Genomic DNA, 23,920 nt, shown 5'->3' on the forward strand with positions numbered 1-23,920 from the left:
AACCCTTCAGTCTTAGGATCTCTCCTCCCTGGGGAACCCCCACCTCGCCACAGTATAAGGCTACTGCCAGTCATCGTCTAGCCCCACGCCCTGGGGCAGACTGCAGTATCAGCCACTCATCACAGGCAAGGTTGGGTTTGGACCTGCTGCCTTGGCCTACCCCGGGCTGCCCTTTACAACCCCTAGTACCCCTTGGCCTTCTACTAGGCCACAGCCTGGGGCTTTCCCAGCTGGAGCTCCTCAGCCAGGCCCTTCTCTTTCTGAACACACAGAGAGACTTCTGAGCTCCTGGCTCCCAGCCTTTATAGACAGCCCAGCTGTGGCCTGATGGGGCGTGGCCCAGCTGCAGCCGCTTCCCCAATCAGCCCAGCTTTTAGAGCTGCAGCTCTCTACAGGGCTGCCTTTAACCTCTGCAGCCCTCTTTCAGGGGTGGTTTCAAGCCCTTCAGGGTAGGAGCAGGTGTTTACCCCGCTACACAGATGGCTAGGGGTAGTCTCCTCCATGCCCATGGATCCAATTCGGTATGGTTGTGTGTTGTTCCTTCTAGAATGTGTATCCCAGCTTTTCATACTTGGCCTGATTCTTGTTGGTGGTTGTGGTTTGTCCCTGTTCCCCTCTGTAATATTGCCTGTGTCCTGAAGGTATTCTCAGTAGGGTGACCAGATGTCCTGATTTTATAGGTACGGTCCAGATTTTTGGGTCTTTTTATTATATAGGCTCCTATTACCCTCCACCCCCTATCCTGATTTTTCCCTCTTGCTGTCTGGTCACCCTAATTCTCACTGTTGCCCACAAGGCTGGGAGTTGTACCGTGGGCCCTGCTGTAGCTGAGTGAAAGATGGTTTGACCCCTCTAACTATGAGCAGCGGTAGTTAGGGTCACTGACAACTACAGGGAGACCTCACCTCACCCTCCAAGTTCAGATCCTAGGCTGCTTAGTCAAACTCTCCTGCAGATCCCAGGTTACACAATGAGGGCTTGTCTACACTATGGAGCTTTTAGCGACAAGTGTGACCGCTCTTTTGCAGTATTTTGTCGGCACTTTTGCCAACAAAATACTTCCAGCCCTGTGAGTGGCATAAGCTCTGTCAGCAGGAAAGTGCTCCTGTTGACAAAGGGTACGTCTACACTTACCGGAGGGTCCGGCGGCAGGCAATCGATGTTCTGGGATCGATCCCGGTGCTCGCCGTCGACGCCGGTACTCCAGCTCGCCGAGAGGAGTACGCGGCATCGACGGGGGAGCCTCCCTGCCGTGTCTGGACCCGCGGTAAGTTCGGACTAAGGTACTTCGAATTCAGCTACGTTATTAATGTAGCTGAATTTGCGTACCTTAGTCCGAAGTGGGGGCTTAGTGGGGACCAGGCCAAAGCCGTATTCACACTGCCACTTGCTTCGGCAAAACTTTTGTCTTTTGCGGGGGGCTTTTTTAACTACCTGCAAAAGACAAAAAAAGAGAAAGGGCAGCCACAGATCATAGCAGCGTTTCCTTCCCCAGGGGTGCTGGAGCAATTTGTACAGTGGCGGTGCTGAGAGCCATTGAACCAAACTGTTAACTCTATATGAAGGAAACCACTTCACGCCAGGGGGTGCAGCATCTCCCGCAGCACCTACGCCTTCTGCTGCTCTGCTCCCTCCTCATGCAGCCTCTGGGGATCCCTCCTTCCCTCCCACTCCTTTGTTCCCGGGCCTCTCCCCCACCCCCGCGCGCCCCACCCCCGGGCTCCGCTTCCCTCGGTTGCAGCCGAGCCAGAGCCCGGGTTCTACGCTCGGTGCAGCACCTCGGGACTGCGGCTCAGTGCACGCCCAGCGGCCGGGCTCGGGGCAGCGATGGGGGCTCTGCAGCTGGCTCAGGACGGGGACCGGCTGCTCTACTGGGGGGCCGGAGTCATCACTCTGCTCTTCACGCTGCTGGCAGCCTTCACGTTCCGCCTGCTGCTGGATTACCTGGGGAAGTGGAAGGCGCTGAAGCCGATTCCAGGGGTCAGCCCCTGTTACCCTCTGCTGGGAAATGCTCTGCTCTTCGAGCGCAAAGGGGAAGTGCCGCTCAGAGACGTAGCGGTAACTGCCTGCAAACCCCTCTTCCTCTTGGAGCTGCTGGCTGAAGCACCCTCTCTCCAGGGTGACCGCAATGCCCTGGGCATGAGTCCCAGCAGTAGGGTGTACAGCGGTATAGACATTTGTAACGTGCTCGGGAAGAGGCTGGGGTTTTCCGGGGGCTGTATAAGTAGGAGCTTATTTGCAGCAGTGGAGCTGGACTGGCACCATCACTAATTGTTGTTATAGAATAATAGAGTAGGAATGAGTTGTTTTTATGTGAAAGAGTTTTTTTCCAAGCTGAAAACAAAAACAAAACAGTTCAATACTCGGCATCCTGCTGCATTTCTAGATCCAGGCAAAACAGCCAGGCAGTATTACCGAGACTCTACTTCAACCAACGAAAACCTCCCCCAGAAACCGCTGACATGTCTTTAGGGTTCAGTGTGTGGTGGCAGTTTATCCCTATTTCTAAGGAGTTTATTGTTAGAATATGTAAACAAGCTCTTAACTGTGGACAAATTATTTGTTTTGATCTTTGCCTAGTTTTCCCTAATTTATTTGTTATTTTTTGTTTTGGGTGTTCAAGAAGACATAGAAGTTAGCCTTTTTCAGAGGCCACCTTTTCACACATTTATAGTTTAAATATATATAATGGCCCATATCATCAGTACAAATTAAGACATATAGGAGAGATGGTTTGTCAAATGAGCAGTCAGGTCAGTAACACAATTATAGAATCATAGAATATCAGGGTTGGAAGGGACCTCAGGAGGTCATCTAGTCCAACCCCCTGCTCAAAGCAGGACCAATTCCCAACTAAATCATCCCAGCCAGGGCTTTGTCAAAATGAGTATCAGAGGGGTAGCCATGTTAGGCTGTATCCACAAAAACACAAGGAGTCTGGTGGCACCTTAAAGACTAACAGATTTATTTGGGCATAAGCTTTTGTGGGTAAAAAACCCCACTTCTTCAGATGCATGGAACCATGCATCTAATTAAAATGAGATAGACCTGAAACGTCTACTTTCTTGGTTTATATGCTTAAAAACAACTGCCAGGATACATGTCTTAGAATCTCTTGCAAAAACAAAGGAGTCATACTAAAATTGTTGGATAATTACCAATTTAGTTGCTTCCTCATAGGGATAAAAGTTTGGAAACAAACAGATGCTGGGAATTGGCAATGGGATGGAACACTTGGGGCTTGTCTACACTGGCAATTTGCTGGCCCCTGAGTGTAGCAAGTTGCAGCGTTGTAAAGCGCCAGTGTAAACAGTGCCCCAGTCCTGGGAGCCGTGCCCCTCATTGACGTGGTTTTTTAAGAGCACTGGGAGAGTTCTCTCCCAGCACAGCGCTGCGACCACACAAGGCATGTTAAAGCGTTGCCGCGGCAGCGCTTTAGCATTGCCAGTGTAGACTAGCCCTTGATGAATACCTGCTCTGTTCATTCTCTCTGAAGCACTTGGCATTGGCCATTATTGGAATTATTTACCCTGATTGTCACAAATACTCTGTGTCAGTTTGAGGGTAACTGCACCTTTATTTCCCTCCTCCCCACTTGGTCACCCACTATGGTCTGGTCCACTTCAGGAGTTCCCAGTTAGGTCTCAGGTCTCCAGCCATCACCTGGCTCTGGGTAGGGTCCCTTGTCCCATTCCTTTCTGACTGGTGGTTTTAAGGCTATAAAGCTCCCTGTCTTACACTGATATCCTCAGCCAGCCAATGTGCATGAAGGCCAGTACCTGTGCTTTGCTTTCTCTCCAAGGGCTATCAACAGTGTAAGGTAGGGAGCTGCCTGGTGCTCTGTGAAAATGTAAAGGACCTTGAATCTGGTTGGGGAAGAACAGTTGCTCACCTTGACTCAGTGTATGGGGATCAATACTCATTCCCCTCGCTGAGATAAGGTCAAATTTTAGGTCCTCATGCCTCAATCTCTGAGGAGGTGGAGCAGAGAAAAGAATTTGGCTATGGGGGAGGTCTGAGGAATTTCTCTTGCCCACCTCCCCACCCCCCGCTGTTAAAAGAATGGTTAAGATTTGCTTTCCAGGGAGCCAACCCTGCCTTCTTTCTCGCTTTTGTCCAAAGACTTACTTCCTGGAATATTCCAAAGGGGGGTGAAGAAACTTCACCCATCTTCAGGGCAGCCAGTATCTTGAGGTACAAAAGGGCGCCACACACATTCCCTAGAAGTCGGATGGGAGGTGGGTGTGGGAGCACCAGGTATCAAGTTCACATCCAAAAACTTTGGTGTGACAAGGGTAAGAGCGGGTGATTGAGATCCCCTTACAGGCCTAAAGAGAGAAATTACACAGGAGGGTTGTCAAATTACTCTGTATAGATTTTTGAATGATGTGTGCTTGATTGTAAGAATGTTTATTATATGAATAGTTAAAATGTGAAATTATGCAAGGTAATGGAAGAAAATTCCCCATGAGTGCTCCTAGGATGTTGGTTGGAAACCCTAGGGACACCCATTTATTTCTAGGGGAGACATGATAGATAATGTAACCATGTGTAGTATATTTGGGAGGATGAATTGTGTTAAGTGATGTATCACTGTGGGCCAGGAATTGTATGTATGATTGTATTCTACTCCACAGGGGAGGTTTACCATTGCTCCTTCAGGAACTAGAACAGAAGGAGGTGATTAAGGTGACTAAGACTAAATAACTCTAAAGAGGTGCCACCCACTGGAGTGTTTTTTATGTACTGGTTCCAGTTGGGTTTTCCAGAGACTAGGGTACAAAGAAAAGTCTTTTGGTATAAAAGGATGAATTTGAACTGACACAGGACCTTTTTTCTGATGGAGCAAACAGACTGGACCTTCTTTCCAAGGAGGGCCACCAACCCTTGCAGAAGGGTTGGAAAGACTTTGGCCTACTAGGACCCCATAAGACTGATGGGTGACCTCTGGTAAGCTTCTGGCATGTGTATAGGGACTTCATTGTTTTTTATGTGTTCTCTATAATGCTTTTACATTAGGAATAAAGGTGCTTGCTTATACAAAGCTGTGTGGTAACTTCTAGCTGCTGGGAATACATTGTTCATAGCCCTTGGAGAAAAAGGCGCTGACTGTTAGGCAGGCTGGATTTCTTTGAACATCCACAGTGTGAGGCAGGGAACTGTGCAACCTTAAAGCCCCTGGTCAGAATGGAGTGGGCCACAGGTTCCTACCCAGAGACAGGTGACAGCAGAGGATCTGAGACCTGACTGGTCATGCCTGAAATGGACCACAAAGGGGGGGGGGCAATCTATTAATATTGGGCCCCATGCCCAATCTATTAATGCTGGTCCCCATTCCTCAAATAAAACAATGCAGTCCTGCCATGACAAACTGGTGCTGGACAACCCTCCTTCTAATAAATCAATGTTCGTTAGCCTCACAGTGACAGAAGGAGACCCTGGCGCATGCATATCTGCAAGTTGAAGCCCCTTTTCTGCCTCCTTCTCCTGTTGAGGTTCTGGCTCGACTTTTCCACTCATTTTTTTTATTTATTCACATCCTATTTTTGGCCCCCACAATATTCTGGGGTCTCCTCCTAGTCCTGACCAAAATGGCCATTTATCAGTTGAGGAGGAGGTTGAAATGGGAATGTTCTTTGTGATTGTGACTGTGGTGCCCATTTCTGATCACTTATTTGTTTACGTCTCTGGGCAGAGTTCCTCTGGGTGGTGTCCATTAGCTCCAATTTGTCCACATCTTCCCTGAAATGTGGTGCCCAGAACTGTACACAGTACTCCAGTTAAGGCCTAATCAGCGTGGAGTAGAGCAGAATAATTATTTTGTCTTGCTTATAGCACTCTTGCTAGTGCAGCCCAGAATGATTGCGCTTTTTTTTTTTTTTTTGCAACAGTGTTACAGTGTTGACTCATATTTAGCTTGTGATCTACTATGACCCCTACATCCCTTTCCGCAGTACTCCTTCCTAGGCATTCCTTTCCCATTTTGTATGTGTGAATTGATTGTTCCTTCCCAAGCGCTGCCATGTACATTGGTCAAACCGGACAGTCTCTACGCAAAAGAATAAATGGATACAAATCAGACATCAAGAATTGTAACATTCAAAAACCAGTCGGAGAACACTTCACTCTCCCTGGACACTCAATAACAGACTTAAAAGTGGCAATTCTTCAATAAAAAAAGTTCAAAAACAGACTTCAATGAGAAACTGCAGAACTGGAATTAATTTGCAAACTGGAAACCATCACATTAGGCCTGAATAAAGACTAGGAGTAGATGGGTCACTACAAAAAGTAATTTTCTTCTGCTGATACTCACATCTTCTTGTCAACTCTTGGAAATGGGCGACGTCCACCTTGATTGCATTGGCCCCGTTAGCACTACAAAAGTAATTTCCCCTCTCTTGATATTCACCCCTTCTTGTCAACTGTTGAGAATAGGCCACTTCCACCTTAATTTAATTGGCCTCGTTAGCACTGACCCTCAACTTCGTAAGACAACTCACATCTTTTCATGTGCTGTAATATATATACTGCTTACTGTATGTTTCACTCCATGCATCTGAATAATTTTTTTATCCCACGAAAGCTTATGCCCAAATAAATTTGTTAGTCTCTAAGGTGCCCCATGGACTCCTTGTTGTTTTTGCTGATACAGAGGGCTGGTCTACACTGCGGGGGTGGGGGTGTCGATGTAAGATACGTAACTTCAGCTACGGAAATACCGTAGCTGAAGTCGACATATCTTATTCTGACTTACCTCCCGTCCTCACGGCACGGGATCGACAGCCGCGGCTCCCCCGTCGACTCCGCTACCGCCGCTCACTCCGGTGGAGTTCCAGAGTTGACGGGGAGCGCGCTCGGGGATTGATATATCGCGTCTTAATGAGACGCGATATATCGATTCCTGATAAATCGATCGCTACCCGCTGATACGGCGGGTAGTCTGGACGTACCCAGACTAACACAGCTACCACTCTGAAACTTATAACCTTCTTATCTTTTAGGTGTCTGCAAATTGGGGGAGGGATAGCTCAGTGGTTTGAGCATTGGCCTGCTAAACCCAGCATTATGAGTTAAATTCTTGAGGGGGCCATTTAGGGATCTGGGGCGAAAATCTGTCTGGGGATTGGTCCCCCTTTGAGCAGGGGGTTGGACTAGATGACCTCCTGAGGTCACTTCCAACCCTGATATTCTATGATTGCTTAATTATTTGCTCCATTATCTTTCTGGATACTGAAAAGGATATATCCTTTCTGTTTAGATTGCAAGCAGGGGAGTGGCTCTTCCTTTGTGTCTGTAGAGTGCTTTTCAGATTAAGGCCATGATTTCTGTTGGGACTCCTAAATGCTACTGTAATCAAAATAATAAATAAGTGCAAACAAACCAGCTTTGTTAAAGTAGCAAATGTAATACTACAGTGAATTTATAATCAGTTAATCACAGAAGTTCTGGTTTTGGCCCATTCAAACAGATTTTCTCTTCCAGATTTCTTTAAGCAAATGATGCAATACTATGAAGATTTCAGGAATCAACCACTGTTAAAACTTTGGTTAGGACCATTGCCTTTTCTGTTTTTATATCACCCAGATACTGTTGAGGTGAGTGTTCCTGTCTCATTTTTAATAAATCTGTTTGTACAAGTCATGCAATTGTAGCACAAAACATGTCAGAAATTCCCTTAGTGTAATTTATCAATCAGGAGTGTCAAAATATTTGAACTGATGTAATTTCAAGGTTCAAAGGCAACAATTTGTGAACCGGTGCTAATACATTTTCAATATAAAGAGCAAATTGCCAAGGAAAATTCCAGTATAAAAATTTAAGAAATGTATTTAATGTTTTTGCCATGAATGGGTCTCTTTCCCCTTTATTTCTATGTGTACTGTATGTGCCGCTGACTGAAGCTTATGTACATGTCAGTGGAAGACAGGACCCCAAGCTAAATATGAGTCAACAGTGTGATGCTGTTGCAAAAAAAGCAAACATGATTCTGGGATGTATTAACAGGTGTGTTGTGAGCAAGACACGAGAAGTCATTCTTCCGCTCTACTCTGCTCTGGTTAGGCCTCAGCTGGAGTATTGTGTCCAGTTCTGGGCGCCGCATTTTAAAAAAGATGTGGAGAAATTGGAAAGGGTCCAAAGAAGAGCAACAAGAATGATTAAAGGTCTTGAGAACATGACCTATGAAGGAAGGCTGAAAGAATTGGGTTTGTTTAGTTTGGAAAAGAGAAGACTGAGAGGGGACATAGCAGTTTTCAGGTATCTAAAAGGGTGTCATAAGGAGGAGGGAGAGAACTTGTTCACCTTAGCCTCTAAGGATAGAACCAGAAACAATGGGTTTAAACTGCAGCAAGGGAGGTCTAGGTTGGACATTAGGAAAAAGTTCCTAACTGTCAGGGTGGTTAAACACTGGAACAAATTGCCTGGGGAGGTTGTGGAATCTCCATCTCTGGAGATATTTAAGAGTAGGTTAGATAAATGTCTATCAGGGATGGTCTAGACAGTATTTGGTCCTGCCATGCGGGCAGGGGACTGGACTCGATGACCTCTCGAGGTCCCTTCCAGTCCTAGAATCTATGAATCTATGAATATAAAATGTAAACTGCAATACTGAGATAATCTTGTTTCACTTTTTTTTGTTTTGTTTCCTCTTTGCTTGAGTGAGCAAATCTGAGCACATTCAGGGATTTAACTAATCATTATAGTTATTCCCTAATTTAAAATTTTAAGTTGCTTTATCTCCAGAATTTACAGAAAAGATTGCAAATAGCTGGCCATGCAGCACTGACACCAGTCTTAAAACTTCTTGATGGGTCTAGAGTCTAGGCTTCATGCTGGTCCGCCCCCAGTTTCCCTTTACACAGGGGCATTATAACTCTAGGTGTAACCCACACACCTCTTGGGTGTGGTGTTCTGTCCCATTTAGTGGCACTGAGACCACTTAGAGAAAGATATTAATAAGTCTGCTCTATAGACTTAGCTAAGAGCCATATGGCTTTTAGCTCATGTAGTAGAGGCTCATGCACTAAACTCCAGAGGTCCCAGATACGATCCCGCCCACCAATGACCGGGGTCTGTCTGTGTTACGTAGGCAGGTAGTGGAGCACAGGGACTGCATGCCAGATGCTCCTCCTAGGAGTATGTTGCGTGAGCTAAAGGGATGACACAAATCACTCCATGTCAATGCAACTGAGACACAATACTCCTGGTGTTCTCACTGCAGGGGTGTGAGTACCATCCCCTTTACTATGGCAGCATGCAAATAGTGCAGTCTAGCCCTGAATGGTTTGTAGTTTGCTTGGAGATAAATGCAAAATTTCTTCTTGTATGTCTTTACATTGATTAAAAATACTTCTGTGATTCTGTGATTTAGTTGGGGATTGATCCTGCTTTGAGCAGGGGGTTGGACTGAGGTCCCTTCCAACCCTGATATTCTATTATTCTTGACTAAGTGAGAGGAAATATTTATCCAGGTTTTGGACTGTGGAAAACCTTGAACTTCACTTTGCATTATCAACATAATAGGTTCTGAATGCAGAACTGTGTTAAGGATCCACTAGTTTTCAAATGTCAGTGTTGTGCTATCATCTTTGATGTACAGTTGTTCTTATTAGCAAGTGATATATGGGTGAGATACATTGCACTTTATTAAATAAATAAAATAAATACAAAGAAATCTCTGTACAGGACTTGAGTATGGACAGTCTATCTCAGCGGTTCTCAACAGAGAGTCCGCAAACCCTTTCAAGGGGGCTGTGAGGCCCTGCGACTAAAACCGAGAGTCCAAGCCCCAGCACGTCCCACAGGGCTGAAGCCAGGACCCACAGGGTTGAAGCCCCAATCACTGGTGCCCTCCACGGGGCTGAAGCCAGGATCAGTGGGGCTAAATCCCAGAGCCCTGCCCCACAGTGCTCCCCATGCAGCAGAAGCCCTGAGCCCCTGGGCAGAGTTGGGAGGCACAGGGGTGTTGCCCCTGCCCCCCAAACTACACTGCAAGAGCAGCGCAGTCACGGAGCAGCTTCACACACCCCTTCCACCTCCTTCTCTCCTCATCCCCTGGCCAGGTCAGAGGTGGGAAGACAGAACTGGGCAGTGCGGGACACCTGCTGCTCTGGCTGGTGCCATGGAGCAGGCAGCCATGGCATTCCCTCGTCTCCTGCTGGTGCAGCGGGTTGAAGCTGCTCCTCTGCTCCCAGCCCGCTTTGCTCACGCAGTCAGTAAGAGTCACCCAGGTTGGGGGACCCAGCTCCATGGCTGGCAGAGCCCTCGGAGAACAGAGAGGCTCCAGGGGAGCCCTCCCAGCACACAACCCCTAGCTACCCCCCTGCCTGCACCCTGAGCTACTCCTCTGCCTGCACACAGCCCTTAGGTATCCCTTTCCCTGCACCCTGAACTGTTTTCAAACTTTTTGAGCTGAGTCTCCCACCTTTGAGTTATAACACTGGTCTACAATTTTTGAGAAGTCATCTGCTTCAAAGATAAAATGTGCTATTTATTATGTATTTTGATGTGCTGAATTCAAATATGACAATTAAAACAACTGATTGGCTACTGTTTCTAAGACATTTAAGTTTTTACATTTTATGTCTATGTATATTGTGTAGATAGTAGAGTTTTAATCATAAATTGTAAACCTAGGTATTTTCATGTGTTTATGGTTGCTTTACATGATAATATTTCACCTGTCCTGTTTATGGAACACTTTAAAAATCAGCAAAAGGGTTATATAAATAAAATTTATTATGAAACAAAAGGCAAAAAACTATTATGTACATAGTTTAGTCCTATTCAGTGTCTACTCGGCGCTTCTTGGCTTGTCTCTTGTATTCATTAAATGGAGCATCTCTTCTCACTGTCCAGCAATAGTCTGCAAGCATTGATGGGCTCCATTTGCCCTGATAGTGTTTCTCCATTGTTGCAATGTCCTGGTGAAATCGCTCGCCGTGCTCGTCACTCACTGTTCCGCAGTTCGGTGGAAAAAAATCTAGATGAGAGTGCAAAAAATGTATCTTTAGTGACATGTTGCAACCAAGGCTTTTGTATGCCTTGAGGAGGTTTTCCACCAACAACCTGTAGTTGTCTGCCTTGTTGTTTCCGAGAAAATTGATTGCCACTAACTGGAAGGCTTTCCATGCCGTCTTTTCCTTGCCACGCAGTGCATGGTCAAATGCATCATCTCGAAGAAGTTCATGAATCTGAGGACCAACAAAGACACCTTCCTTTATCTTAGCTTCACTTAAGCTTGGAAATTTTCCACGGAGGTACTTGAAAACTGCTTGTGTTTTGTCAATGGCCTTGACAAAGTTCTTCATCAGACCCAGCTTGATGTGTAAGGGTGGTAACAAAATCTTCCTTGATTCAACAAGTGGTGGATGCTGAACACTTTTCCTCCCAGGCTCCAATGACTGTTGGAGTGGCCAATCTTTCTTGATGTAGTGGGAATCTCTTGCACGACTATCCCATTCGCAGAGAAAACAGCAGTACTATGTGTATCCAGTCTGCAGACCAAGCAAGAGAGCAACAACCTTCGAATCGCCACAAAGCTGCCACTGATGTTGGTCATAGTTTATGCACCTCAAAAGTTGTTTCATGTTGTCATAGGTTTCCTTCATATGGACTGCATGACCAACTGGAATTGATGGCAAAACATTGCCATTATGCAGTAAAACAGCTTTAAGACTCATCTTCAATGAATCAATGAACAGTCTCCACTCATCTGGATCGTGAACGATGTTGAGGGCTGCCATCACACCATCGATGTTGTTGCAGGCTACAAGATCACCTTCCATGAAGAAGAATGGGACAAGATCCTTTTGACAGTCACGGAACATGGAAACCCTAACATCACCTGCCAGGAGATTCCACTGCTGTAGTCTGGAGCCCAACAGCTCTGCCTTACTCTTGGGTAGTTCCAAATCCCTGACAAGGTCATTCAGTTCACCTTGTGTTATGAGGTGTGGTTCAGAGGAGGAGGAGGGGAGAAAATGTGGGTCCTGTGACAGTGATGGTTCAGGACCAGAAGTTTCATCCTCTTCCTCTTCCTCGTCTGACTCAAGTGAGAATGATTCTGGTGCATCAGGAACCGGCAATCCTTCTCCGTGGGGTACTGGGCGTATAGCTGATGGAATGTTTGGATAATGCACAGTCCACTTTTTCTTCTTTGACACACCTTTCCCAACTGGAGGCACCATGCAGAAGTAACAATTGCTGGTATGATCTGTTGGCTCTCTCCAAATCATTGGCACTGCAAAAGGCATAGATTTCCTTTTCCTGTTCAAGCACTAGCAAAGATTTGTTGCACAAGTGTTGTGGCATATGTGTGGGGCCCACCTCTTGTCCTGATTTCCAATTTTGCAGCCAAAATAAAGATGATAGGCTTTCTTAACCATAGTGGTTATACTGCGCTTTTCTGATGCAATAGTCACTTCACCACAAACATAACTTCTGCTATCTGCACTGTTCACACAAGTACGAGGCATCTCTGCTCACTTTGGCTAAACAGAAATGTGTCCCTTTGCAAAATCAAACACTGACAAATAAGAGAGCATGACACTGTATGATTTCTAGAGCTGATATAGGGCAATTTGTTCAGCAGAGTGATGTAAGCTTCGTTATGATTGCATCATCCATGACTTCTAGGAATAACATGATGCAATTTATATCATGTATGACGCAATACCAGCTTCAGATTGCATCATTCATTGTTTTGCCTAAAAAGCAAGTACTGTCCAAACCCAGTCATAGATTTATTCATAGATCCAGTCAAAGATGTATTTTAGTCATTTCTGGTTTAAATTGAGATCCCTTCCCTTTATAACTCACTTATCCTCTGCTATTCCCAAGTCAAGGGTCGTATATACTGACTCAATAGCATATCTTGAAAACTAGAGCCAATCAACAATTTTAAGCATCATTTTCGTTCTCAGTGACCCAGAATTAGTATAGTTTGACTACATTTATTTCAGAAGCATTTTGGCTGTAGAACAGTGTAATTTTTGGTTGCACCCCCCCTGTGATGGGTTGGATCACAGAAACCCCTTTGGGAACTGCCAACTGATGTGCCAAGACTACTTCTGCCCCTGCTTTCCCTGCCAGCTTGGGACTCCAGCACCCTGTCTTGTTGAGCCAGACACACCAGTCTGCTCCAACACAGACCCAGGGTCTGAACCACATGCTCCAAAGCTGCAGATTTAATTGAAAGCCAATTAAGAAGTGTTCCTGTCTTTAACGCTCAGATGTCCAACTCCCAATGAGGTCCAAACCCCCAAATAAATCCGTTTTACCCTGTATAAAGCTTGTACAGGGTAAACTCATAAATTGTTTGCCCTCTATAACACTGATAGAGAGGTATGCACAGCTGTTTGCCCCCCTCCCCAGGTAGTAATACATACTCTGGGTTAATTAATAAGTAAAAAATGATTTTATTAAATACAGAAAGTAGGATTTAAGTGGTTAACCTCACCCTTAGAGGAATTCCAGTAAGCTTCCTTTTACAGAGTAGCCTCCTTCTAGTCTGGGTCCAGCAATCACTCACGCCCCCTGTAGTTACTGTCCTTTATTCCAGTTTCTTTCAGGTATCCTTGGGGGTGGAGAGGCTATCTTTTTAGCCAGCTGAAGACAAAATGGAGGGGTCTCCCACGGGTTTAAATAGACTTTCTCTTGTGGGTGGAGACCCCCTCCTCTCTCCTATGCAAACTCCAGCTACAAGATGGAGTTTTGGAGTCACATGGGCCAGTCACAGAACTTACATGTGCTTTTTACATATCCAGACTAACATGGCTACCCCTCTGATACTTCAGAACTTACAGGTAGCAGCCATGGCTCACATGCTAGCTTGAACGTCCTCATGTAGACTTCTTATGTGGATTGGAGCCTTCCAAGATCCATTGTCCATTAATTGCTTCTTGATTGGGCACTTAACTTGCATATCCCTTTCTCAAGAAGCTGACCAAATGCTTTACTAAGGCTACTTAAAAATCAAGCAAGTACACAGCCAATATTCATAACTTTGAATACAAAAATGATACATGCATATGTAAGCAGAGTCAGGATGAGCTCTACGCTGACATCTGGTGGTGAATTATGGCGAGTGTGGAAAAGAACTCCAGGGGCTGATCTTGTTTGCATAGGCACACCCACTCGCCTGGCAGGAAACAACAGCAACTCAAAGTGGTTACTTTGGCTGGTGTGGGATCCCCAAGTTCTCTGTTATTGGGGCAGGAAGAATAAAGTTTTGTTACCCTGATTCTGTGAATCAAGGGCAGTGAACCTGTTGTATGACAGAAGGACTGAGTGAGTCCTTCACCATTACCTAAGTAGCACTTGCTTGACAAGGGGCATGGGTTACAAAACCCAGTGAAGGGAGAGAGGATGGGGACAGGTATTTGTACCTGATGGTATGGGCCCTCTCTGAGGGGTTGAAACACCAATTGCACTACCTCCTCTCTCCACTGTTGAATATCAGAGCTAACTTTGATTCCATTAGAAGTCTAGTTACAGACTGCTGAGCTGCATTCACTTTGGGCCAATGGTGCACTAGCACTGGGGCTCCCCTACTATGAGCTGAAATCACTAAGAGCTGAAATCACAAAAGAGCTGAGATCACTGAGGCTGTGTTAACTAGTGGGGAAGCCTGAAGCTATATTGCTAAGCGGCTGGCAGAGCAGCTAGCAGAGTGGAGCCTTGCGGGATGGTTGGAGTGGAGCTGAGCGACTCACAGGTTGGTGAGTGGAGTGGAGTGGAGTGGAGCGGAGCGGCTGGAGGAGCAGCTAGCAGAGCAGAGCAGAGCGGAGCCTTGTGGGAGCGGCCCAAGGGACGGCTGAAGTGGAGCAGAGCTGAGCGGCTCACAGGTCGGTGAGCAGAGTGGAGCAGCTGCCAGAGCAGCTCACGGGACAGCTGGTGGAGTGGAGCGGCTCGTGGTGAAGGCTGCGGTAGAACCCCGTCGGCCTCGGATCACGTAAGGTGCCCCTTAACGCCCTGTGTGCACCCCCCCCTCCCCCGAACTCTGGGGCTGCGCTGACCAGGGACAGAGACTTTGGGGGGTTGTTGGACTTTTGGGACTTTGGTGATCCTTGGGTTGCTGGTTTCAAGAACCCAAGGGAAAGGACACAGCCCAACTTGCTGGGGTGGGTTTTTTGCTCATGGTTTGTGTTATGAATCCTGTTTGTGGTGTTTTTTCCAATTTAATGCTGATGTCATTTACCTCATGTTATTAAACATTTTCTGTTACACTCAGACTCCGTGCTTGCAAGAGGGGAAGTATTGCCTCTTAGAGGCACCCCAGAGGGGGTGATATGTAATTGTCCCAGGTCACTGGGTGGGGGCTCGAGCCGGTTTTGCATTGCGTTATTGAAACGGAACCCCTAGATACAGAACCCGGCCCTTGTTGCTGCCAACTTAGATGGGCAGAAGGGTTACACATACAAATAGGGTGAATATATTCAGTAGATCATAACCTTTACATAGATATGTTACATGGCATATGTAGCATAAAACATATTCCAATTATGTCATATATATATATTCACAAGCATATTTCCATAAAGCCTTATGAGGGGGCATCGTCACACCCCCATTTCCGCACAACCCAGACAGGCTAGGTGGCCTGCTGAGGTGAGTCGAGGTGGACGTGGCGCTCCCTCCATAGACCCCGCCGTGCAGAGCTGGCTCAAACCCTGCTGGCCCCTGCCCACCCAAAATAGAAGTCAAACTACTCTTATGCCTGACCCACCCACCCCGGCCCAGAGCCCCACGTCCCCCACTTCCCCGCTGGACCCTGGAGTTTTTATAGCATGTTATGGGGGGGGCCTCAGAAAGAAAAAGGTTGAGAACCCTTGGTCTATCTCATGGAAATAATGTAATTTACACATCAATTAAATTAAAACTGAAAAAAATGTGTTTAATTAAAACAACAGGCATTATTTTGTAAAGGAGGGTGTGTAATTAAACCAGCCTTAAGGGATCTCTGTTGTTCAGGTATCTCTTCTGTCACTATCAGGACACTTGTTTATGTATTTCAGTGTATAAAATGTACCCACTACCATCAGCCTCTAGGTATGTATGCAATTCAGTCTCCAAGCATACATACCAAAATTTCAAGCTAATACAATGCTACCCATAGGATCCCATTCTGCCCTGTGCCATGGACAGGAGTAAAACTGCCTCTAGAGCCACTCTTGCACTTTTGCAGTTACATTAATGACAATCCAGCCAAAAAATGGGGCTACCATTTCATTCCTCTGACCTTTTAACTGCTATTACAATATATGTTCATGTCCAATTTTCTTTATTTTGTACTACAATAATCATTTCAAAATGAAAATCTGAAATATTACACTCCAAAAATGTCAAAACAGGACGTTTTGACATTGTCAGAAGTTGTTTAATACATTTTCCCCTCCAGAATAATATTTCAGTGAAATCAACATGATTTTCGGAAGCATTTCAGTTGTACTGGAACTGCATTTTTGAACAGAAAATGGTTCCATCAAAGTTTTCAGACTAGCTTTATTGACTGAGCCATGTGTGTCATAGTTTTGGCCATACCTTGCAAGTGTCCTCTTACAAAATAGAATGAGTGAGCAATTTTACTAACTTCTTCTAAAGAGAGATTTCCCCTCCCTCTTTTCTTCTTTTGGTAGGTTATTCTAAGCAGTTTGAAACACATAGAAAAATCCTATCTATACAAATTTCTGCATCCATGGCTTGGCACAGGACTTCTAACAAGGTATAGTAATATACAAATAGAGTCATGTACCTTTAAAGTTATGCAAAGTTTAATTTTAAGTTATAATGTATATGGAGTGCCTTAAGACTATAATGTTACATTTTATTTGCAAAAAGGCAGAATAATAACTTAGTTATGGTATAAATATTGGAATAAAAAGAACAGATGCGCAAAGAGCCATGTGTATCCTGTAGTATTCTAAAACGGGGTCTCTCTGCCACAATCAGGAGCCCAGAAAAAACAGCAGTTCTTGAAAAGGTCATGTGATGTGAAGAATGTGAATGGGACTTTAGAGCAAATGATGTAGCAAGACCATGTACAGAGCTCGAGTTTTCATAATTGATAGAAACAACTTTCAATTCTTCAACAAAAGAATATCAGCCAATTATAATCCAGCAAAATCAGTTAGTATCCCCACACAAATGATACAAGTACTCTTAGTGATCCAGCTCCCAGCTGTGCTCAGACTCACCTTCATGAACTTCAATGGGAGCCATGTGCCCGCTGTTTGCACCCCTCAAGAAGGGGCTGCCGGGCCAAACCTAAGCCGTGCTGCACTCCCATGATTGGGTTGCACTGCCACTCATTGAAATTTTGTTTGTATTAGTTGCCTGTTTTGCTGCTAAATGTAACCTAAAAAAGTGTATGTGTAGACACCATGCTAAGTTAAAGTGACAGTAATTCAGTTGTGCATACCATGCAAAGAACTTCTTGGGACACCCCTGCTGGTTACTGCCTTAGATTAAAGGATTCATATTTAAAACTGACGCAGCTGAACTAACCCATCCTAGCTCTAACCCTCAAGATCTATGATACTGAAAACCCCTAGAAAGACTCTAAACAATTTTTTTTTATATTTTAACAGAGGTAATTCATGCCCAGAATGAGTGTGGACTATACCCCTTGTTTACTGCTAATTGATCAGAAGAGATTGTCCTATCTACATGTGCAGTATAAGGGGTAATACATACTACCTCCTGGAAAGTGCTCTTTCATAAATTCGTTTATCTTTTTATGGTCATGAGCCAAATTCCCTTATTTCCATTGAAATCAGTGAGGTCCAAGTCAACGCTATATGTGGTGTAATTTCTCAATATGGCTACATACATGAACAATATTAATCATAAAAAACTCCCACGGTATTTGAAAGTAAATGTTTATAAGTGGCATTGTTAACTGTATTTTGGTAGAGATCACTTGTCATTTCAAAACAAAAAAAAAATCAAAGTATTTCATTCGGAGAGTGTCAAAATGGAACATTTCAGGTAGGTCAGAACTTTCCCCCCCGGTTTTATTTTGAAACAAAATTCTGGTGAAATCCACCCAATTTTGCAAATTGTTTCAATTTTGACAAACTGCAGATTCTGACAGAATATGGTTCTGTCAAAACATCTTGATTTAGGACCCTTTAGCACCGGAGTGGGCAAACTTTTTGGCCCGAGGGCCACATCGGGGTTGCGCAACTGTATGGAGGGCTGGGTAGGGAAGGCTGTGCCTCCCTAAACAGCCTGGCCCTTGCCCCCTATCCGCCCCCTCCCACTTCCTGCCCCCTGACTGCCCCCCTCAGAACTCCCGACCCATCCAAACCCCCCTGCTCCTTGTTCCCTAACCGCCCCCTCCCTGGGCCCCCGCCCCCTATCCAAACCCCCTGCTCCCTGTCCCCTGACTGCCCAGACCCCTAATCACCCCCCCACCCCCTGACAGCCCCCCCGGGACTCCCACCCCCTATCCATCCGCCCTCTGCTCCTCGTCTCCTGACCACCCCCTCCCATGATCCCCTGTCCAACTGTCCCCCGAGATCCCACCCCTTTATCCAACCCTCCCTGCTCCCTGCCTGCACTCCTGACCCCTATCCACATCCCCACCCCCTGACTGGCCCCCCGGGACTCTCACTCCCAACCCTCCCTGTTCCTCATCCCCTGACTGCCCCCCCAGAACCTCCGCCCCATCCAACCGCCCCCTCCTCCCTGACTGCCCCCCAGAATCCCCCGCTCCCTTACCCAACCCCCCCGCTCCCTGCCCCCTTACCAGCAGCAGGAGCTCGCAGCTGCGACACCCGGCCAGAGCCAGCTGCGCTGCCAACGCTACCCAGATAAACCCAATACCCTTATAACAAGGCCTTCAGCCCCACCTTTGGACCCTGTTATCCTCATACCTTTCTCTCAGGGCTCTGTAATCCTTGTCCCCTTCTCTGGACTCATGTCCATTATCTTTGGCCCCAGCAGAGGACATAGACACAGGGGGAGCTGATTTAAACACATGCCTGCTGTGATGGCTTCATTGTTCTGGCAGCAAACAAGAAATCAAAACTGAAGTGAGGCTCAGCACTGGGAAGGACAAGTGCAGAGCACCCAAATATTTAAAGGAACAGGACATCGCAGTGCCGCCTTCTACAGTGGCTGGTAGGGGAACCCAGGCCCTCCCAGTACACTAGGGTTCCCTCACAGGGATCATATAACCAGTCACCAAGATCTGCTCCTTCAGACTACTTGCTTCTGCTTCCTTAGGCTTCTTGTTACCATGACTGTTCTTAGGCCTTCTCTTAGCCAACCTTTCTCCCTTTTTTACCACTGGAGCCTGCTCCACTCCTAGTGGTTGCTTCATCTCTCTTGGCTGCTTGCCAGCCTTCTCCCTTGATGCAAAGGTCTCAAGGCTAACTTTCCCACCCCCTGGTTTCCCCCTCACAAGCTGTGTATTCCCAGAGAGTGACTAGACTTCCTCCCAGCAGTCCTCTTCTGCTTTAAACTTCTTCCTTTATATTAAGCACTCATCCCTCCCTATCTGGGCTTCTTCATCAGTTAAACCTGGCCCAATCTCTAGGTATAGCCAGATAGGATGGCTGGCCTCTCAGGCCCAGGTTAATCCTTTCTGGGTCTGTGTGGGATACATACCCCTTCACACTTCCCAAGTGTCACTAGAGGGATTTTGGGTGCAAATGAAGCTCTTCTATGAGAGCACTCTTCTCCCCCCCCGGCCCCCACCTTTCACCAGTAGAGAGAGTGAATAGCTCTTTGCTCTCTGGAGTTTCTGTCCATAGGGCTTAGATTAGGAAGAATGTGGCTTGCTCAAAACGTTGCTGGGACATGAAACAGTCTGTCAAAGGGAACACAATAAGGTGAAAGCGTTTAAGGCTGATGTTTCTGAGAACTCATACTCATTTGCCTCATTGTTTCTTTGTGTTCCCCCATCTATCTGTCTCCATCGGTTCTCTCATGTCTTATATGTAGATTGTAAGATTCTTGGGGCAGGGACCATATTTTTGTTCTGCCTTTGTACAGTATCTAGAACAATGGTCTATGACTAGGGCTCCTTGGCATTATGATAATATTGCTAGTAATAATAATAGTCACAGGGCAGTGGTGCTGGAACACTTTTTTAATAGTGGGGGTGCTGAAAGCCAGCTCCTTTACCCCTGAGCTGGGGCCAGGAGCAGAGCCGTGTCTCTTAGAGGGGGGATCCAGACAGGGGTAAGGGGGCAAGGTTGGGACCACAGCTGGGGGTGGATGCGGGGCCAGCAGCAGAGGAGCCCTGGGCACGGAGCTGGGAGCCTGCATGTGGGTCTGGGAGCAGCACCCCAGGAGCGGGGCCAGCAGCCGGATCCCGCATGGGGGTCCAGAAGCAGAGCCCTGGGCATGGGGCCAGAACCTCGCATGTGGGGCTGGGAGCGGAGCTCTGTGTAAAACCTGGGGGTGCTGCAGCACCCCCTGCACCTCTAGTTCCCACGCCTATGTCAGAGGGTCCATTTCTTTTGATTGTATCAGGTGAGCATACAAACACTTAAGACACTATATATTCCTCAACAAATATATAGCTTCAATTCATATACATAATAATAATCACTTGTCTCTTATATGTCAATTTTCAAGTGCCTTTATAAAGGAGGATACATTTTATTATCCTCATTTTACAGACTAGGAAACTGAGATATAGAGAGATGATGTGGCTTTCCCAAGTCACACTTGAGCAGGCCCGTGGCCAACCCTGGAACAGAATCCATTGCTCCTGTCTCCTTGCCCAAAGTGCTGAATAACACTGCCTACCTTCAGGTTTGCAGAGTGGCTTAGATTCAGAGCAGGTAGCACCAAACGGGCAGCTCATTCTCAACCTCTGATGCCCAAATCCAGGACAACAGTGCACATGTTGCGCACTCTGCTGTATGGGAGTGGAGTAGTAGGAATCCTCCCCAAGTCTTTGGAGCTGCAGAGCAGCTCCTTAGCTAATATGGTAGCATTACATTAATTATTAATAAGGCCCTATGTACTTCACAGCCAACTAGACTTACCTTCTGAAGAAGATGTCTGAATTCAGTCAGACGCTGGTGCCCTGCCCTGAAGAGCTTGCAGTGTCTACACTTCAAACTGTAGGTGTAAATTCTAGCTTGAGGAGACATACCCAAGCTATTTCAAGTGTAGCCACGGTGTTTCTGAATGATGGGAGGGGTTAGCTGCACTAAGTATGTATCCATCCAAGATGCTAGGTACATACCTGGGGTGGCTAGTGTAGCCAGTGGAGCTAGCTTTAGCATTTTATTTTACTCAGAAGTTACACAAAGGAATCTAAAGGCCCGTATCCTGTAAGACATGAGCTTAAACTTTTAGCATAAGGCTTTGAGGCCTGTGAACTCTGGCACAGATCACCCGGAGTTTTGGGGAACTGGGAAAGGTATGTTTAAAGGGGACGTTTATACCAGGTAACCACAAGAACATTGAATTGATACTAGGTTTTGATATTTTAGGATAAAATGTTGGCACATGTTTAACTACGAACTTGCCTTGGCAATGAACTGATGTATATGATAATTAGTTGAAATCATTAATATACTAACCTACAGGATAAAGATACCCCAACATTATTAGGGTGAGGAAGTTAAATATGGACAAGGAAGGCTGGGCATTTGAATGAATATTTGTGACCGCCCCTAGGCTCTATAAGAGGCCAGACCACCATGTAAGAGGGAGATCTGGACCATCGGACAAGTTTGGCATGCCAGGGACAGGGCTGGACCTTTGTCACTTACTACCAAATTCCCAAGGAAGGTTGTGACTATATGAACATATAGGTGAAGAATGGGTGCAAGATATCACCTTAAGTCTGAATTTTTGATATCTTTTTATGTGGTTTGGAGCTTTTCTGTCTTTACTAATTGTGTTAATAAAAGTGGTTAAAGTTTTGCTCTGCCCTTAGTGTGAGTGTCTCCATTGTGCATACTGGGATTCCTAACCAGGTACTGAACTTAATAACCTTGATTCTATTGTGCCTGATTCTGGGACTAGAACCCTACAGTCCCCCAGCTCTTTAAATCAGAATTAATTGGAAATCAATAATAATTGATAATCACTAAAGAATCAGGCAACACTAACCACTTGCACTGCCATGGCTATGCTATTTTTATTGTGGTAGCTCGATCAGAGCTAGTGTGGGGATATCTCCTTGAGCTGGAATTCACACCTCCAGCTCAAAGTGTAGCATACCCTACATGGACAAGACAGACACAGCGAAAGGGATATCACACACTCTATCATGTTAGTTTCCTATTTTGGGGTGAGTGTGTATGGGATGGTGGTGGTGGTGAATGATATATGTGCTAAATGGGAAGATAAGAGAAGGGAGAAAGGTGAGGGGAAGAGGGAAAGAAGTAACATGAGGGGCAGATGTGGCATGAGGTTGAAGTGAAGAGAACGTGAGAGGAGGAGGAGATGATTGGAGCAAACAGCCAGACAGCACAGGTCAGAGAAAGTCCAGTCAAAGCAGTGGAAAATATTATCAGTTTTATGGATCCCTGTTAAACTGCTTTTGCAGGTGCTCTGCCAGATTCATTCTCTGGCTGGTTCTGACTTGCAGTTTCTTTCTCAGAGGACACATGGCTGGAGGGAGGGGAGACACCATTAGTCCTGGTGACCCCAAAATTAGGGAGGTGTCTCTCTTACACAATTCTACATCTGGCGAGTTCTTGGGTGACTGGGTGAGGGAGGAGCCTGGATGGGCCCCATTTCCCCCCTCTCTATCCTACTGTGCATAGAATCAGAGAAATGTAGGGCTCTAAGTGACCTCAAGAGGTCATCTAGCCCTTCCTCCTACACTGAGGAAGGATTAAGTATATCTAGGGACTGTCTGTGACAGGCGTTCATCTACTGTATTCTTAAAAACCTCCAGTGATGGGGATTCAACAACCTCCCTAGGTAACCTATTCCCTACTTAACTATCCTTATAGCTAGAAAGCTTTTTGCTAATATCCAGTCTAAATCTCCTTTTCTGCAAACTAAGCTGATTACTTCTTGTCCGACCCTTGGTGGATATGGAGGAAACTTGATCACTGTCCTTATTATAACAACCTATTACATATTTGAAGAGTGTTATTAAGTCCTCCCTCAGCCTTCTCTTTTCTAGTCTAAACATGGCCAGTTCTTTCAACCTTTCTGCATAGATCATGCTTCTAAACATTTTATCAGTTTTGTTGCTCTTCTCTGGGCTCTCTACAATTTGTCCACATGTGTAGTGCCCCAAACTGGACACAGTGCTCCAGCTGAGGCGTCACCAATGCCAAGTAGAGCAGAACAATTATTTCCCATGTCTTACATATGACACTTGTTAATAAATCCCAGAATGACACTTGCTTCTTTTGTGACAGTACTTGCTTACACTGCTTTTGCAAGCACCTGTCTAACATGTATCTGCCATTTCAGATATTTTCTAATTATTTTGATGATTTTGTTCATATTTTTTGCTGTTTTAGAATCTTGGACTGAACTAACACTGCGGCTATATCACATAGCATGAGAATGATTTCATAGCAATGCTGTGTTCCGGATTTCCACTATAGAAAAGGGAGGGTCAGGTTCAAGGAAATACTCTGTTTGGGATCACTTAAAAATTGGAAGGAAGTTTAGGGGGTTCTGGGAGTTCTACTAAAAACAAGCATGTGCTGTACTGATGCTATCTGAGACACAGCCTAGGTCTACTCTTAAGATTGCAAAATGAGCAGACAGGCTGCTGAGTAGCTAAATGGAGAAGTCCCACTGGCTCATTTGGCCAGCCTATTGTTATGATCAGACAAGATCAAGCACATCCATACCTCAAACTCCAGCAAAAGGGGACTGGAGAAGCCTCATTAGACACTCTAGCAAACAGGGCAGTGGAGTAGACCTGATCCACTCCACATTGAACTGGATGGCTTGGGAGGCTGGGATCAAGTAT

General features: G+C 45.8%; 1 protein-coding gene across 1 annotated transcript in view; it reads left to right on the top strand.

Moving 5' to 3' along the window:
• Positions 1-391: 391 nt before the first annotated feature.
• LOC101941514 (cytochrome P450 4V2-like) overlaps positions 392-23,920 on the top strand; it is a 42,679-nt gene continuing 19,150 nt past the window's right edge. Inside the window, exons 1-3 of the mRNA XM_065596798.1 lie at positions 392-521; positions 7,486-7,598; positions 16,641-16,726. Of these exons, the coding sequence (XP_065452870.1) occupies positions 7,500-7,598; positions 16,641-16,726 (185 nt within the window). The 5' untranslated portion in view covers positions 392-521; positions 7,486-7,499. The remainder of the gene's footprint in view (positions 522-7,485; positions 7,599-16,640; positions 16,727-23,920) is intronic.

This window comes from Chrysemys picta, chromosome 5 (genome assembly GCF_011386835.1).
Source record: "Chrysemys picta bellii isolate R12L10 chromosome 5, ASM1138683v2, whole genome shotgun sequence".
NCBI lineage: Eukaryota > Metazoa > Chordata > Testudines > Emydidae > Chrysemys > Chrysemys picta.